Below are 18,198 nucleotides of genomic sequence, written 5' to 3'. Positions count from 1 at the left end.
AAAACCAGAAGGCAAATATAAAGAATCCAAGCTTATTATTTAAAACCTCATTACTTTTAGGCCAATATTATTACTTTTTTGGGATCTGACTCACTGCTATTTTTCTAATGCTTGGGTTTGTTGATACCGCACTTCTCAACCCAGTACAGGATCTGGAGGTATTTGTTTCCTGTGTGTAATTAGCAGGATGAGCGGTTTCTATTGCGCTGGATTTTCTCTGCCTCTCTTCTTTCATTGAGTCCTTGACGTGCCACTGCACATAACAAGGCTCAGAGGAAAATATCTAATTCAGAACCCCAAACACAGAACTAACTGTGTAGAACATCATCAAATAGTGTTGGTTTCTCCGTTTGACATTGGAACAGTGGTGTGTCAATCAATGAAGAGTCCAAAAATGCTTGCTACACGTTTGGTATAAGATCTGATATTCAAGAGGCATGTGATGAAAGAAATAGAGGCGGTCCAGAAGAAATATGCATGGTGCAGAAAGGATGGGGGAGAAATGTGTTGTGCCCCCAAAAGGTACACTGCCATTGTACAGGAATAGTTCATCTTTATGCAGAGATTGACTTGTAATGTTGCCAAGGCCCGTGCAAGCTTGGTTATTGGTTCTGAAAGTAATTCATACTGCTAAAGATCTAAGTAAACTTGATTCTGTTCTCCCCCACCCCCCTTTATTCCTCCTCATATTTTGTGGGCTCACAAATGGACTTATTCTGTTTTTTGCTTTCACTGGTGTAAATGAGGAATAACTCCATTGAAGTAAATGGATTCACACCAGTATAAAACTGGTATGAACAGTATTAGCCAGTATTAGCACTCTGAGTCTTGAAATGGACATTAGAAAAAACTAATGATGAATCTTACCTATTGTTATAGAGGACAGAATGGATACTATTTTCTCCACCTTTCTGACTAACTTACGCAAACTAACAGTACATAAGTACTTTCACAATACTGCCCTTAATTTGCTTTGTGGCATTCTATTAGCAGATCTTCTGTGTATCAGGAGAATAGTGACTAATGATTCCAAGATTCAGCAGTATAACAGGAAGACAGACACTCTCTTTGGCAGCTTTGGGATTTTTCCTTTATTATGATGGAACAACCATTCTGATTAATCAGATGATGTCTGGTCTACAATGACTTTCAGCTGTGGATGAAGGCTTGTTATCCCCAGGTTGGTCAGGCTATTTTTGAGATTAGTTCCTACAAATCCAGGGATATTAATAACCGAGGGTGAAGAAATTGTTCTCTCTGAAAATAAAGAATGATGCTCTGTATTTTAAAGTACTCTTTTTAATGTTGAAGTTACGGTGTTGAGGTTACAGGTGACACTGGAGTTCATGGACTTGCCTTCTGATTTAGGTCTTCAGAAGGGCGGATGTCCTGGCATTGTGATTTCAGAAATGTGCACTTAATTGTATTAATTTCAGTACCGCCACTATCCAGCACATCCTTTTGAGAGGGGAGAACTTCCTTAAGGCCAGCATTAATAGGACTAAATGAGTCACAACTGTTTCAGTTTGAGGAACTCTCTGCCATAACTGTGACATAAGAATAGCCATATTGAGTTAGACCAAAGATCTCTCTGGCCCAGAATCCTGTCTTCCGACAATGACCAATGCCAAGTGCCCCAGATGGAATGAACAGAACAGGTAATCATCAAGTGATCCATCTCCTGTAGCCCATTTCCCATCTTCTGGCAAAATCAGGACCTGATTACATTTCTATAGTCTTTTTTTCTAAAATGGAATCTAGACTATTAGATTCTTTCTAAGTTTCTAGTTGACCTCTTAGTGTTTCAAGCTGGGAGACTGCCATACTGAAAGCCTTTACTTTTCCATGTTCTCTCTTGGATACTGCTGTTTATCAGCTAATGTTAATGGTGAAGTTATTGGCATCTATCTTCTGAAGGACCAAAACAGTAATTCAATCAACTACAAAAAAGCCATGATTCCTAGTTCTAGCTTATCAGCTATTTTAGAACAAGGTTAATCTCATGGTAATCAACTTAATGTACTATATTTATCAACATTAGCTTATGTTGGGATATTCACATTTGCAAAATTCTAGTTCTAACCTTGGCATAAATATTGCATGATGGGGAGAGAACTTACACTGGGAGATGTGATATGCTGCAAGTTATTGAGTGAAAATAATTTTCACGTCATGTTTTTGCTCTACCTGTAGTGTCAGAGACAGAGTGCTGACATCTCTGGTCTGCTAAAGCCACTTGGTGCTGTGTAAGATGCTACACAGTGCTAAATGGCCAGATATTCTTAACAAAGAATTTCCATTGTGTAGGGGAAATCTCTGCTGCCATAGAACTGGTAGAGGTTGCATAGTTACCTCTTATACTAGCCACCCGCAAACCCCTAGCATAAGGGGAAATAGCGTGTTAGAGGTGGGGTGGACCTTTGCTCCTCTATGCCTATTTCTCCACTGGTGCGCCAGCTCTAACTTAAGCGTGGGCTGGGTGACCCTGAATCTGGAAGCTGTATTTGGCTTTCTGTGGCTGCATCTCTCCACTATATCAGGGCCTGAATGCTTTAGTGCAAACAAGCTACCTGTCGCTTTGCAAGCACAAGACTAGAACGCAAAGTCTTTCATTGATGATTGAGTTTTTGTGGGTGGTTTGTATGTGCTGTTTATATCATTTTCTTTTCATGCTAGTCATTTTCCTTTGAAAAGTCTTTGGCTGACAGGTGTTTGATGGGAATGAAATGTGGCTTGTGATCTTCATATTCCTATCTGTTAATAAACATGAGGAAACAGTGTCTTAAAATCTTTGGCACGGACATGATAAAATGAATGGCAAATGACACAACAAGAATATATCTAAGGCTGCATCTACACACACAGTTGTGCTGAAATAACTACACCGGTTGTAATTCACACCATTTCTTTCAGCACAAGTCTGGGTGTGGACACTTATGTCAAAATCCAAGTGTCCTATTTCATTGTTGCTTAAGTTGGTAAGTCAATCTTTTACTTTTACAAAGAGTCCTCGGACTTATGATGCCCAACTTATGTCGGATGCCACCGACAACGCTTTTCAATTACCTGCCTGTTTCACCCTTAGGATGCTCAATTTGCAAAAAGTTCGCTTGAAATCACTTCCTGGTTGCGTTTATACTGTTTTGGAGCTGGAAGGGGTTGCTTCTGCTTGGCTTTGAGGCAGTAGGGTAGCTTGTTACCGGGTAGCGTTGCTACTTGTTTTTGATTGGCTCCCAGCCCTAGGCTCAGCCAATCAGAAAGCTTGAACAGTGATTGGCTGAGGCTCAGCATGTGTGCTGGTCTCCCTGGCTTTCTGAGCCTGTGTTACTGGCATTCTGAGCAGCATATGTGAGTTTATATGTTTGTTTGAATGCTGTTTACAAAATACAGTGTACAGTAAATATATTGATGTTGCAACATTAGTCATCTATAATTCATTTAGGACAAAAATCTGGGTTATTGTGGTGAAAATAGTGTATCAAGCCTTGGTTCAGGAACCAATCCCCCCTTCATCCCATTGATTCCTATGGGAAAAGCGGTTTTGACTTGCAACGTTTCGACTTACAACGCAATTCTGAGGAACTAATTGTTTCGTAAGTCTGAGGACTCCCTGTACTTTGACTGTGAAATAAATGTCCACACCCAGACGTGTGCTGAAATAACAAATGGTGCAAATTACAACTGGTTAAGTTTTGGTGCAAATGTGCATGTTGACCAGTCCTCATTGCCTGACCCAGTGCCCGTTGCAGTCAATAGAAGGCCTCCTGTTGGCCTCAGTGGGCCTTGGATTTAAGCCTGAATGAGTGTAAGAAGTAATATGTTTCCTAAGTATCCTGCTACAGATGTTATTTAAAAACAAGATTTGTGGAATGCATCTCCACTTTGCTATTAATATTAGGTTCAGGAAAGCACTTAAGCAGATGCTTAAGTCCCATTGAAGTCACTGAACTTAAACACGTGCTTAAGTGCTTTCCTGAGCCAGGACCTTAGTATCACCAGATGTTATATCAACAGGAGTTATCCCATACTGTGGTGGTTATAAGTGCCTCCAGTAAAACCTCTAATTTTCAATGTTTCTAGTATTAGTATTAGCAAAGTAGAGAGACTCTCCATGAATCTTTTATTTATTTGAAAACAACACTGTAGCAGGATACTAATGAAAGTGGGGTTAAATTATTTTCATCCAGTTAATTATATCCATAGGACAGATTATTCTACAATGGTTAATAAAGCAAAAAGACCTTTAAAATAAAAATTAGAAAACTCTACCATTTGTTTTTAATAAATCTTAAAGCACCACTGAATCCAAAGTTGACAGATGAGTGTCATATTCACAGATATTAAGGTGCTTAGAAATTTTTGCTCCTACTATGATAACCTATTATCATATTGAACCATATTATCAATATAAACATGACCAATGAGACAAATAAAAAACAATTAGATTAAGAATATAAGGATTTATAGGACCCTTTCAAAAAGACTGCTAGGTACTTAAAATGGTTTTATTTCTAGTAGCATTCTAATTTTGCCTTAATGAAACTTTAACTACTTATACATAAAAAAGTGGCAGCACATCTGTTAATATCACAAAGATTTTTCATACAGGTGGGATGTGCATGGTGTCTTTTTTTTTTCTGGTAATTCTGAATAGATCAAAAATATCACAAGAGCAAGTTTCAAATGGACTTTTGGAAGGAAAAAGCATTGAAACTGGACTTGAGGGACTGCTTGCAGACTAGCAGTAGTGAGTGTTATGAAAAATCTCCCCAGGAAGCAGGGTGTGTGTGTGTGTGTGTGTGTGTAAAATTTTTAATTTGAATTTAGTGTTAGTGAAAAGTGCTGGATTGACGACTCTGAGAGGAAACAATTTCTCAATGTATCTACAGAAAAGGCTGACATCAACAGTGCAAGCATAGCAGAGGCAGCTCACATTGCTTTGAGAATGTGTTTCAGCCTTTCAGAGAAATAGCCTGACTGCATGTTTTCTTGACATGGTAGATAACGTGTATGTAAATTTTTGTTAGCACCACTGCATCTGTACCCTTTTGGTGCCTGTTGTTTAGCATTTTCTAGTTCAAACATGTCTTGATTAGAGTGTTTAATGTATAAATGTTTGATGTGCTAAAGGCTCTCTGGTTATAGCTTTAGGTGATATTTCTGGGGACATTTGCAATGCCATCCATTTTAGATGTTTCCTTTACGAATGCTGATTAGAGCTGGTCAGAATGGTTCCTCCTCCCCACATCCCCCCCAAGTGGGAACACTTCAAAAATATTTTTTGTTGATATTTTTCCATGGAAAATTGCAACTTTTGAATGAAATCAAATCCCCAAAGATTTGGATTGGGAAATGGTGCCGTGGTGTCACATGGGAGGTGTAGTTTGGGTGCCTCAAGCTCCCATTCTCTTCTCTGGGTCAGGCTCCCCAGCTGGACTTCGTCTCCCGTGATGCACCACAGCCATGGAGACTCCCATGAAGCACTATAGTGAGCTAGCAAAAGGTGAGACCATGTTTCTTCATGGGAGATGTAGTCCAGTCAGGGAGCCTGAGCAGTGGAGGAGAATGAATGCATGAGGCACTTGACTTACTCCTCTCAGGAGGCACTGTGGTGGCATTTCTGAGTGGAAACATTTTGGCTTTTGGCCAAACCCAAGCCATTTAGATTTTTAGCCATAAACCAAAAACTTTCCAATTCTTGAGTTTTCATTTTTTGTTGAAAAGATGAAATTTTCCTGGGTGAGCAGATGCTTTCAGCAAAAATGTGTTGAATGGAAAACCCAATTTTCATTTGGAAAAACTAGTTTTGATGGATAATTTTTGACCAGCCTTAGGGTTGACATGACATAAAGCACAGCTAACAGCCATTCACATTGTGATTGTACAGACTCAATTGTAGGTGGCAGAATATACAGCTTGCCCACAGGATTCTCAACACTCCATTTTGTATTGCTAAATAAAGATATGATTTGATTTTTTTTCTGTACTTTTCATGGTTGTATGGCAGAGACCATAATGTCAAAAAGCCTCATTAATCCTGTTTCCCAAGTCAAGACATATCTCAGAAGAGATTTATATGTTTTAATATGTATGAGTGATGTAGGGGCAATTTATTAAACTTTAAGCAATCTTGTTTTAAGATGGAACTTCTTCAGACTGACAATTGTTTAAAATCAGAGTATTCAAAAATAAACTGCTAATTGTTTTATGCTATTCTATTTGCAGTATATTCCTTTGCTAGATGCATCTTTTAAAGTAAACTCAGTTCCAGGAAAAAGGGTGGGGAGAAGTTTCCCAAACAATCTGTGGTATTGGATTAAGTATGTGAATGCATTACTTTGGCTATAACTTTTATTTACTCAGGACAATATTTGTGGATTTTGACATAGAAATCCTGCATAAAGCAAGGAAATGCATTAGGAATGAGATCAGTTTGTTAGGAAACAGGTTGAGGCCCACACTTAACGTCAATTAAGAGCAATTGGGAGTGGAAAGTTTCATAAATGCCAGCTGAACTCAATTTACAGAGAGAGCCAATAATCGGCTGATGTGCTGCCAAAATTCCACTAGGGCATCTTTCAAATGTTCTGCATTAGTTAGTGAATACGTATGACATTCCCTGGATAAAATGTTTTCTACCTGACCAAAACCCACCAATTCCATATCCTTCCTTGGCACATCTCAGAAAATGCATCCGTTCCATATTGGTGGATGGGGTGGGGGTGGGGGGGAGGGAAGAAACAATCTTCCACCCCTGCTCCTCCTGACCACCATTCTCCTTCACTCCCTGTCACCTCAAATAGGCTCTTCTATGTGGTTCCCCAAACAGTAACAGTTCATCTTGGGCCTCATGAGTTTGGTGCGGAGTGGGTTCCCTCTAGTGGTGGGTTGGATGGTTACTTAGGGTTATAGATCCCTTTTGATTCCTGAGTGGGGCAGACCTCCTTTGTCTGTTGGTAGTCTCACCTAGTCGGGGACTGTGTCTCCCCCTTCTTTGAAAAAGCAAATAGAGTTCCTTTTGCTTTCCCTTTTTTGGCACAAGGAGCTGTAGACCAGTATGGAATTGGCCCTAGTATGCTTTTTTTTTTTTAAGGCTGTCAGTTTCCCCCATACCCCCCCCCAAATTATGAAAAACATTACAAATTGCTAAACCAATGTGTATGGAAAGAAACGTAATAAAAATACAAGTTGATAGTGTGGCCTGTTCGGGGCAGGGCATTTGCCAAGCCTATTGGCCTGCTAGGCAAGGCTGACACCTTCTTAACGAGGCTTTGGTCCCTAATCCCTTCAGGATCCCTTAACTGGGGAAGAGGGGTTAGTGAGGGAGAACAGGGATTTCAAAAGCCATCTCTTAAGTGGCTAGAGGAGCTAGTGACCAGGAGCAGCAATGGGAGTATTGCGAGGGAGTTGAGTGAGAGTGCAAGAGAGCCAGATGCACCTAACATTCTCTAAACTTACACCAACAAACGCTCCTCACCAAAACAAACAAAAGAAAAGCTACAAGAGTAAAAATAATACAGGTAGAAGTCCAGCAGCAGAGTGGAGGCAATCCAGTTTATTGCACTGAATGCAGAATGCATGACTACCTGCCTTGTGGGTAGGTAACGTGTGCATTTGGTGCAAGCAGCTCATGGTCCTCAGAAACCAAGTACGAGCTCTTGAGGCCAGAGTAGGTGAACTGGAGGCACTAAGGGAAACTGAGAGGTACATAGAGGAGACTTTCCAAGATGCAGTACCGTGATCCACCCACGTCTGACAGCCTCTGTGCTGTTGAGAAGGACAAAAGTCTTGGGGAAGAAGAACATCAGACTGGAACAGAGGGAAACTATTTCATAGTTGGGATCCTCCTTTCAGATGACGTCATGGTATCCTCTCCTATGGAGGATACCCTCCTGGAGAGGGAACCCTGGAAGAGACAGGTAATAGTAATGGGGGATTTGATTATTTAGAAATTGGGTTTGTGATAACCAAGAGAACCACAGAGTAAATTGCCTGCCTGGTGTGAAGGTTGCAGATCTAATTTTTCCCACCCATGTGCGGAATGAATTTTGTTATGTGCACCAATATGGAAGTGATGTGTGACCTCCATATTGGTGTGCACAACAAAATTCATGTGGTGGGGGGGGGAGGGAGGGGTTTGGAGCATGGGAGGGGGCTCAGGACTAGAGAAGAGGATTGGGCTTGGGATACAGGGGAGTGAGGGCTCTGGCTGGGGGTGCAGGGTCTGGGATGGGGCTGGGGATGAGGGTTTGGGGTGCGAGAGAGGGCTCAAGGCTGGGGCAGAGGGTTGGGAGTGCGGGGGGGTGAGGGCTCCAGCTGGGGTGTGGGCTCTGGGATAGGGCCAGGGATGAGGGGTTTGGAGTACAGGCTGCCCCAGGGCTATGACGTGGAGAGAGGACTCCCCCAGCTCTCTCTCCCTGCAGCAGCACCCTGGGACTCTCATCTCTTCCCAGTCTCCACAGCCCAGCTGGGGCTGCAGAGAGGTGGCTGCTGGGGCTGGGAGAGAGTTGCGTCTCTCCCTGGCTGCTGCACGCAGCCCAGCTGGGGCTGGGAGGGATGCCCCAAACTTAGTCACAGCCCCACCTGACCCCACTGACCCCCACCCACCCCTTATTTCTTCCACTACTTCACCTTCCACATCCTCTCCAGGGTCCATGAGACACCTAATTAGTGGAGCCATACCTGCGTGGCTCCTCTAATTTGGTGCATGGCCCTACATCCTCTTTTGTGCGACCACTCAGGCGTGAACCTTAAAGGGAATGTAGCTGGGGAGAAGCCGGTGGCCGTGGTACATGAAGGTACTAGTGAAATAGGGAAAGGTGGGAGAGAGGTCCTACAGGCCAAATTTAGGCAGCTAGGTAAGAGATTAAAGTCCAGGACTCCCATCGTACATTCTCTGAAACGCTTCCAGTTCCGCATTCAAGGCTAGGTAGACAGGCAGAGCCACAGAGTCTCAATGTGTGGATGAGATGATGGTGTTTGGAGGAGGGATCTAGGTTTATTAGGAACTGAGGAACCTTTTGAGAAAGGAGGAGCCTATACAGGAAGGATGGGCTCCACTTAAACCAAAATGGAAGCAGATTGACGGCATGTAAAAAGGTCGGAGGTTAAAAAGGTTAAAAAGGTCGGAGAGGAGTTTGTAAACTAAGAGCTGGGGGAAAGCTGACAGGTGCTGAGGAGCATGTAGTTTGGTTAGAGACATCCCTTAGGGGAGGACCTATAAATGGGGATTCTCTATATCCTAATAAAGAGGAGAGGATAGAAGTTTATAAAGTACAGGTAGGGACTGAAGAGAAACGGTCAAATGAAGAGTCCCAGTCAATTACATCACATGAAGGCAGACTAGTAAATATTGACAAATTTTATAAGTGCTTGTAGACAAATGCAAGAAGTCTAAACAGTAAGATGGGTGAACTTGAGTAACTGATATTAAATGAGGATATTGATCTAATAGGCATCACGGAAACTTGATGGAATGATGATGATCAATGGGACATGGTAATACCAGGGTACAAAATAAATAGAGTAGTTCATGCTGGTGGTGGAGTGGCACTATATATGAAAGCATTATGTTGAATATAGTAAAAATCTTAAATGACTCAAACTATACCATAGAGATTCTATGGATAGAAATTCCATGCTTGAATAATTAGAGTATAGCAGTAGGAATATACTACCAACCGCTTGACCAAGATGGTGATTATAAAATGCTGAGGGAAACTAGAGAGGCTATAAAAATAGTTGAAATCCATCATTATTGAGTTTTCTATCTCCATATTGAGTAGGTATATGTCACCTTAGGATGTGATGCAGAGATAAAAGTTCTAAACCACATAAATAAATGCTTCTTGGAGCAGCTAGTCCTCGAACCCACAAGTGGCACACAGGATATGATAGAAGTGGTGAATGTGGTGGAGAGGGAAGGAATACTAAAGAAGCTAATCACAGTAGCATTTAACTTCAAAAATGAGGAAGCTAGTTAAATGGAAATTAAAAGGAACAGTCATGAGTGAAATGCCTGCGAACTGCATGAAAAGTTTTCAAAAACACTATAATAGAGGCTCAAATTTAAACGTATATCCCAAATAAAAGAGTAGACCAAAAAAATGCCACCATGGCTAAGCAACAGAGTAAAGAAGGCAGTTAGAGACAAACAGGCATTCTTTAACAATTGGAAGATACAATCTACTGAGGAAAATAGAAAGGAGCATAGTGAAGTGGAAAAATACAATTAGTCAGGCCAAAAGAGAATTTAAGCAGCAACTACCAAAAGACACAAACCAACAGCAACAAAATGTTAAAGTACATCAGAAGCAGGAAGCCAGCCAATCAATTTGTGAGGCCACTGGATGATTTAATGTTCTAAAGGAGCTCTCAAGGTAGGCAAGACTATTGTCGAAAGCTAAATGAATTCTTTGCATCAGTGTTCACTGCAGAGGATCTGAGAGAGATTCCTATTCCTGAGTAATTTTATTTTTAGGTGAGGAAGTGTCTGAATCCAAGGAAGTGTCCTGGATTGAGATGTCGACTGAGGAGGTTTTGGAACAAATTGATAAGCTAAACAGTAATAAGTCAGGTTTCAGAGTAGCAGCCGTGTTAGTCTGTATCTGCAAAAAGAAAAGGAGGACTTGTGGCACCTTAGAGACTAACAAATTTATTTGAGCATAAGCTTTCGTGAGTTACAGCTCACTTCGTCAGATGCATCCGATGAAGTGAGCTGTAGCTCATGAAAGCTTATGCTCAAATAAATTTGTTAGTCTCTAAGGTGCCAGTAATAAGTCACTGGAACCAGATGGTATTCACCCAAAAGTTCTGAAGGAATTCAAATATGAAATTGCAGAACTACTAACTATGGTATGCAACCTTTCACTTAAATTAGCCGCTGTACCAGATGACTGGTGGATCACTAATGTGACACCTATTTTTTAAAAAGGTTCCAAAGGCAATTCTGGCAATTACAGGCCAGTAAGCCTAACTTCAGTAACCAGGCAAATTGACTGAAATGATAGTAAAGAACAGCATTATTGGGCACACATAGATTAATATAATTTCTTGGGTAAGAGTCAATGTGGCTTTTGTAAAGGGCAATCATGCCTCACCAATCTATTAGAATTATTTGAGGGAGTCAACAAACGTAGCCAAGGGTGATCCGGTGGATGTAGTGTACTTGGACGATCAGAAAGCCTTTGACAAGGTCCCCCACCAACAGCTCTTAAGGAAAGTAAGCCCTCACGGGATAAAACGGTAGGTTCTCTCATATATCAGTAACTGGTTAAAAGATAGGAAACACAGGGTAGGGATAAATGGTCAGTTTTTGCAGTGGAGAAGGATAAACAGCGAGGTCCCGCAGAGATCTATCCTGGGACCAGTGCTGTTCAACATATTAATAAATGATCTGGAAAAAGGGGTAAACAATGAGGTGGCAAAGTTTTGAAGATGCTTAAAATTACTCAAGATAGTTCAGTACAAAGCAGATTGTGAAGAGTTACAAAGGCATTTCACAAAAATGGGTGACTGGGCAACAAAATGGCCCATGAAATTCACTGTTGATAAATGCAAAGTAATTTACACTAGAAAGCATAATCCCAGCAAAACATATAAAATGATGTCTAATTTTAGCTGTTATCACTCAAAAAAGAGATCTTGGTGTCCTTTGGATGTTTTCAGAGGACTATCCACCTCAATGTGCAGCAGCAATAAAAAAAAAAAGCTATCAATGGTAGGAAACATTAGGAAAAGGGTAGATAATGCGACTATATACAGCCATTGTAAACCCACATCTTGAATACTGTGTACAGTTCTAGTCACTCCATATCAAAAAGGTATATTAGAACTGGAAAAGAAGAGCAAAAAAAAAAAAGATTAAAGGTATAGAATAGCTTCCATGTGAGGCGAGATTAAGAAGAATGGACTGTCCAGGTTGGAAAAGATACAGCTAAGGGAGGGATGTGATAGAGGTCTATAAGATTGTGACTGATGTGGAGAAAGTGAATAAGGAAGTATTATTTACTACATCACAATACAAAACCAGGGGTCACCCAATGAAATTAATAGTAGGTTTAAAACAAACAAAACGAAGTATTTCTTCACACAATGAACAGTCAACCTGTGGTACTCGTTGCTGGGGGATGTTGTGAAGCTCAAAAATATAAATAAGTTAATAGAAAATAGATCCATCAATGGCTATTTGTCAAGATAGTCAGGGATGCAACACCATGCTGTAGGTATCCCTAATCTTCTGACAACCAGATGCTGGAAGTGGACAACAGGGCGATCGATCATCTGAGAATTGCCCCATAGGGCGTGGGAACTAAAGGTGCAGGGGTGCTGCAGCACTCCGAGGTTTTGTGCGGGGTCCCACTAGCCACCCTGTGCCCAGGGTCCCGGCGCTGCCAGCCTGGTGCCCAGGGTTCTGCTCCTGGCCCTGCACCTGGGGTCCTGACTCCTGGGTGCAGAACCCACGCCTGGGGCTCTGTTCTCGGCCTCACATGTGGGGCCCCAGCTGCCACTGGCCTTGCGCCCAGGGGCTTAGCTCCTGGCTGCCGCCAGCCCCACACCGAGGGGCTCTGTTCATGGCCCCGCGCCTGGAGTCCGCATAAGGGGTCTTGGCTGCCGCCGGCCCCGCACCAGGGGCTCTGCTCCTGGCCCCACACGTGGGATCCCAGCCTTGGTCTCCTTACCCCTGTCTGCTTCAGACCCACCCAGAGCCAGGGTCCCACTCCTGGCCCTGGCTCTGGGGTTTGCGTGGAACGGACAGCAGAAAGGGGGTGGTGAGGTAAAAAGTTTGGGGTGGGGACCACTGGCTTTCAGCAACCACACTGTAAAAAATGTTCCACTGAATTGCCCTTTTCTGTTCATTCCCTTTGAAGCAGCTGGCATTGGCCACTGAGAGAAGGCAGGAAACTGGGCTAGATGGACCATTGGTCTCATCCAGTATAGCATTTTGTATGTTAACACTTATCATTAGACATCAGGGGCCTATCCTGCCCCCCTCCTTTAATGCATAAAAATGTACATATCTATGTATGCTGCTAAAACAGTGTTAACATACTTCCTGAGCTGATCCTTCATACAATAGCCTGATGCATTGTAATTTGAGTCTGCTGTCTCTGGGAGATCCCGGGATACAATTTCTGTGAGGGAGAAGGGAGGTGGCTGGGTAACAGCCCTGTGTCACTTCACAGGCCCCATACTAGTATAATGAAAATGTTCCTTACTAAGTGACTTTGTGCTGTGTAATAATACAAGAATCTCATCAGCACAGCAATCCTATGTGTTCTGCAATGTTATGTACTTTCTGGCCTGATTCCCTGCCAGAACGATGCTAAGCATTCTCAGTGTAAGGAGAATCAGGCCCTTTGAGTTGTTCTTAATAGATTATTTTGCTACACAATTGAATATTATTACTGTATGTCAGAAGAGTGCATTGACACTCTATTGTACTATATCGGTCTGACTTTATCCTGTTTTGATTTATTTATTTCATTTTAGATTTTCTGGCCTATGAAGAAGCACACTAACAGACTGAGAAGCATGGCTTGTCAAGGTGATGACTACTTAGATTCCCTTCCACTGCCTGTTCAGCGGTAAGTGCTGATGTGTGTTTATTGTGTGATGTTATAATTAATTATCTATATCTTATATCTATATCTATTGTGACAGGGTCGGGCCAGATGGCTACAGGAGAGTGATAGAAGGCAGATATATTAGCCCCAGGTTAAGTAGGTCCCTTTTCCCTGGGTAAGGTAACAGGGAAGTTCCAGAACAATCAGGAACTTTCTGGAAACAATTAAGGCAGACAGGCTGATTAGAACACCTACAGCCAATCAAGAAGCTGCTAGAATCAATTAAAGCAGGCTAATCAGGGAATCTGGGTTTTAAAAAGGAGCTCACTTCAGTTTGTGGCACATGTAAGGAGCTGGGAGCAAGAGGCGCTAGGAGCTGAGAGTGAGAATGCGAACTGTTGGAGGACTGAGGAGTACAAGCATTATCAGACACCAGGAGGAAGGTTCTATGGTGAGAATAAAGAAGGTTTTGGGAGGAGGCCATGGGGAAGTAGCCCAGGGAGTTGTAGCTGTCGCACAGCTGTTCCAGGAGGCACTCTAGACAGCTGCATTCCACAGGGTCCCGGGCTGGAACCTGGAGTAGAGGGCGGGCCCGGGTTCCCCCCAAACCTCCCAACTCCTGGTCAGACACAGGAGGAGTCGACCTGGATTGTGGGGTCAGAAAAACGGCCAAACTGAGGGCTGCCATGACGCTCCAAGGCGAGCAAATCTGCCAATAAGCGCAAGACCCACCAAGGTAGAGGAGGAACTTTGTCACACTATATATTATGACACAGCATGGCCAGAGGGCAGCAGGAGAGTGTTAGAAGGGAGCCTTATTCCCTGTAGAGGGAAGAAAGTTTGCTATAAATTAATTAAAGCACCTGAAGCCAATTAAAGCACCTGAAGCCAGTCCTTTAAGAAACCCCATATCCAAGGCAATAGCAAAAGAACTACTCCAGGTTTTTGCCAGAGTGGGCATCCCTAAGGAGATCCTGACAGACCAAGGACCATGTCAAAATTAATGAAAGACTTATGTACCCTACTCTGCATCCAGGCCATACGGACCTCAGTCTACCATCCACAAACAGATGGACTGGTTGAGTGGTTTAACCTTACCCTTCAAAGTATGATCTGGAAGGTGGTAGCTCAGGACGGAAAAGACTGGGATACCCTTCTGCCGTATATAATGTTTGCTATACGGGAAGTCCCGCAGGCATCCATTGGTTTCTCTTCTTTTGAACTACTATATGGATGCTACCCATGCGGAATATTAGATATTGCCAAGGAAGGTTCGGAAGAACAACCCAACCCAGGAAAGAATGTCATTGAGCACGTGACACAGATGAGAGAGCGAATAACTCAAGTAACCCCTATAGTATGAGAACATTTGGAAAAAGCACAAGAGGCCCAGCAGACATATTAGAACCGTCAGGTGAAAGTATGGAGATTTCAGCCGGGGGAACGGGTGATGGTGCTAGTGCCGACAGCAGAAAGCAAACTCCTAGCCAGCTGGCATGGACCATATGAGATAGTGGAAGCCATTGGGGAGGTGGACTATAAGGTCAGACAACCAGACCGCCGAAGGCCAGAGCAAATCTACCACATCAACTTACTGAAGCCCTGGCGTGATCAGGAGACGTGCCTGGTCATTCGGGGAGATCCACCCCAGACAGATGACCCACAGAGGCAGGTGAAGATATCTCCTGAGTTAACTCCAGAACAACGAACAGAGGTCATTGATATGATCCAACAGAACCAGGACGTGTTCTGTACACAGCCGGGCCTTACAACACTGGTCCAACGTCATATTGTCACCAGGCCCGGAGTAAGGGTGATAAGACCATACCAGATACCGAAAGCTAAAAGGGAAGAAATTAGGACAGAAGTGAAGAAGATGCTGGGACCTGGAGTAGAGGGCAGGCCTGGGTCCCTGCCTCTCCGCTCCCCTCCTCTAGGACACTAGTGGGGCAGTTAATACCCCAGTTCAGGGGCAAGAAATGGTGCCCTGAACCCCTCCCCCAAGAAGAGAAAGCGCGAGACCCATCATAGTAGTGCCGGCAATTTGCCACAATATATAATCTCATTGTATGCTAAATAGAGTTAAATTGTAGGATTATAGAATATAAGATTGATCAGTAGTTAGAAGGGATAATTATGTATTAGGTATTTAAGTAAGTAGGGTTGAAAAGCAAGGGCTACAGGCTGAGGCCTGTAAGATTTTTAGCTTAGCCATATTAGCCCATAGAGTTAAGACATGCTTGATATAAGTAATTACCAAAGAATGACCTATGCCACAAGATTATGGGGGAAAAAGATGTACCAATGGATGATATTGCAAAAAATTAACAAAGTAAATTTTTACTTTCAAAATACCCAGTAGCCACACTTTTCTTATAGTGCACCCTGCGGTTAGGGCATCTGTGTGCATAAATGCTAATGAGGTATAGTCAAATGCCATTATAAAAAGAGGGTGCCGAGATTAGGAAAATTGAGCTCTCTGTGGGAAACTCCTGCAGGAACCATCCCTCTACTGATGACCAATCCATGAGACCCATCAGACCCAAACACTTAAGGTGACCAGATGCCCTGATTTTATAGGGACAGTCCTGATATTTGAGGCTTTGCCTTATATAGGTGCCTATTCCCTCCCCCCCACCTTCCATCCCAACTTTTTCACCCTTGCTCGCTGGTCATCCTACTAACACTATCTAGGAGGATGTGAGTATAACTATATTTGTAACTTGTGCATAGGTCTATATGAAATTTCCATATGTTTCGGTAATCACTTTAATTGTAACTTTAATGAAACTTGTAAAATGGACTAAACCTTGAACTTGTGAAATGTATGTGTAGTCACTATCTTTGGTTTTTATGTGTTCCTAGAAATTCTAAACCTGAAGCAAGTAGCAGAAGTGACTTTCACTCTGTTAAGCTTGAAACTGTAGCCACCAGAGCTGAACCTACGGTGATGTAATACCACATTACAAAATTCACTTAAAATAAAATAAAAGGCTACAGATGTCATACACATGTGAGCTAAGATAAACACTGAGTACTATATCTGAAGTCCAGTTGCTCCGGTTTGGCTCAATGAGTTTCTCTGTGGATCAAAACATCCAAACTTGGATGTTAATTTGGTTTTGTGGCTCCAGGTTTAAAAAAGCATACATTCAAAGAGCTGAGTATGTATGGGTAAGTCTGGGTTTCATTCATGCAGAGTTATTAGTAGATCTCCTATTCCATGTGTGCAGTTTGGCGTTTTGAGCGTACAACTTGGCTGCTTATAAAGAGATCATGAATTAAGTTTTTTTACAAAATGTTTGACTATATTTGTAGCAATAATGTATCCATTTTAATTGCTTTACAGTATCACAATCTGATTAGTGGCTCACAGTGATGCAAGTCATCATAATGAATGATACCCTATTTAGACTGCTGAAAACCCAACTATAGAAGTAATTGATCATTCCTAACCTCAGTGAAAGTGAAATTATGATTTTGTTCAGATATTCCTTGCATAACCCACACCCACTCAATGTAGTGCTCTGTCCTGCTCTAGTTGCAGCCGAGCCATTCATAGAGGTGGTTTAAGAATCCCAAAACAGTAAAACTCTTTCAGAAATGTCTGATCTCTTGTGTGGTTTTTGTTTTTGTTTTTTGGGATTCTTTAAATGTTAAGGTTTGTTCTGGTAAGAAAAAGGAGAGGGAGAGAATAATGGAGGAGGGAGAATGGATTGCAGTCTGTCATAATCATAACTAGACCAAAAGAGTGGTGAGTGTTTCAAAGGATGCTAAAGTAACAAAAGAGACATACGTAAAGTGAAAGAAGGGGGTTGGTATTGGGGAAGGAAAAATACAGGGCGGGGGTGGGGAAAGCGCGCCTACTACTTACTCATGCATGTGGGTTGACTATACAATAAGGTCCAAGGTTGGTGCAAAACAGTCTTTGCAATTTGAAAACCACAATATAATGGCTTTAACTGGTGGGTTTTAAACAGAGTTGTGAAACAATTGATGTGGACTTGTAAAAGGAATAATATAGACAGAATAGTATTTAAATGAGGACTGAGTCAGGTTTCAGAATAACATTTTTAGTTAACTAATAAGAAATAGGCTGTTATAGCTTAGCCTAGTTTGCATAGGCTGTTATAGCTTAGTCTAGTTTGTCTCAGGATTCCGGCTTTGTATTCGTGTGTGTGCGTATGTGTGAGAGAGAATTGTGTTAACCAGCAGGAAATGTGGCACTGTGTATTGTGTTGTGAGGCATTTAAAATTATAAATATAAATTTTTATAAAGAGTTCAACTCTTTATAACCCAACACCCCACTAGGAGTCTGTAAGACCGCTTTTTAAAAAATATTTTGTTTCCACAATGGTCAATTTAGTACTGATATCCTCTATCCATAAGAGAATACCATGTTGTGCATCCTCAATTGCTGTTAAAGTCACTAATCATGTTGATTGTGCAAGAATTCAGGGCAGGCCCTTAAATTGTGTTCCTGTCATGTTTCAATTGTTTACACTGTTTTTCTCTCCACTATGATTTTGTGGGAAATCACAGTTTGGTTTGGGAAGTCCCTGGTGTATTGAGTCACCTTGCTAGTGGTTTTCTAGCGTACTGTCAGACCTATCTTCTCTAATTGACATCTGG

At 42.2% G+C, this 18,198-nt stretch overlaps 1 protein-coding gene across 1 annotated transcript in view; it reads left to right on the top strand.

The window, feature by feature from the left end:
• The window catches only part of INSC (INSC spindle orientation adaptor protein), a 201,199-nt gene that overhangs the window by 50,548 nt on the left and 132,453 nt on the right, over positions 1-18,198 (top strand). Inside the window, exon 2 of the mRNA XM_074956925.1 lies at positions 13,492-13,586. Coding sequence (XP_074813026.1) covers positions 13,504-13,586 — 83 coding nt within the window. The 5' untranslated portion in view covers positions 13,492-13,503. The remainder of the gene's footprint in view (positions 1-13,491; positions 13,587-18,198) is intronic.

Source organism: Natator depressus, chromosome 6, assembly GCF_965152275.1.
Source record: "Natator depressus isolate rNatDep1 chromosome 6, rNatDep2.hap1, whole genome shotgun sequence".
Classification (NCBI taxonomy): domain Eukaryota; kingdom Metazoa; phylum Chordata; order Testudines; family Cheloniidae; genus Natator; species Natator depressus.
The sequence above is the reverse complement of the archived record's forward strand: the minus strand, read 5'-3'. Positions and strand labels throughout refer to the sequence as shown.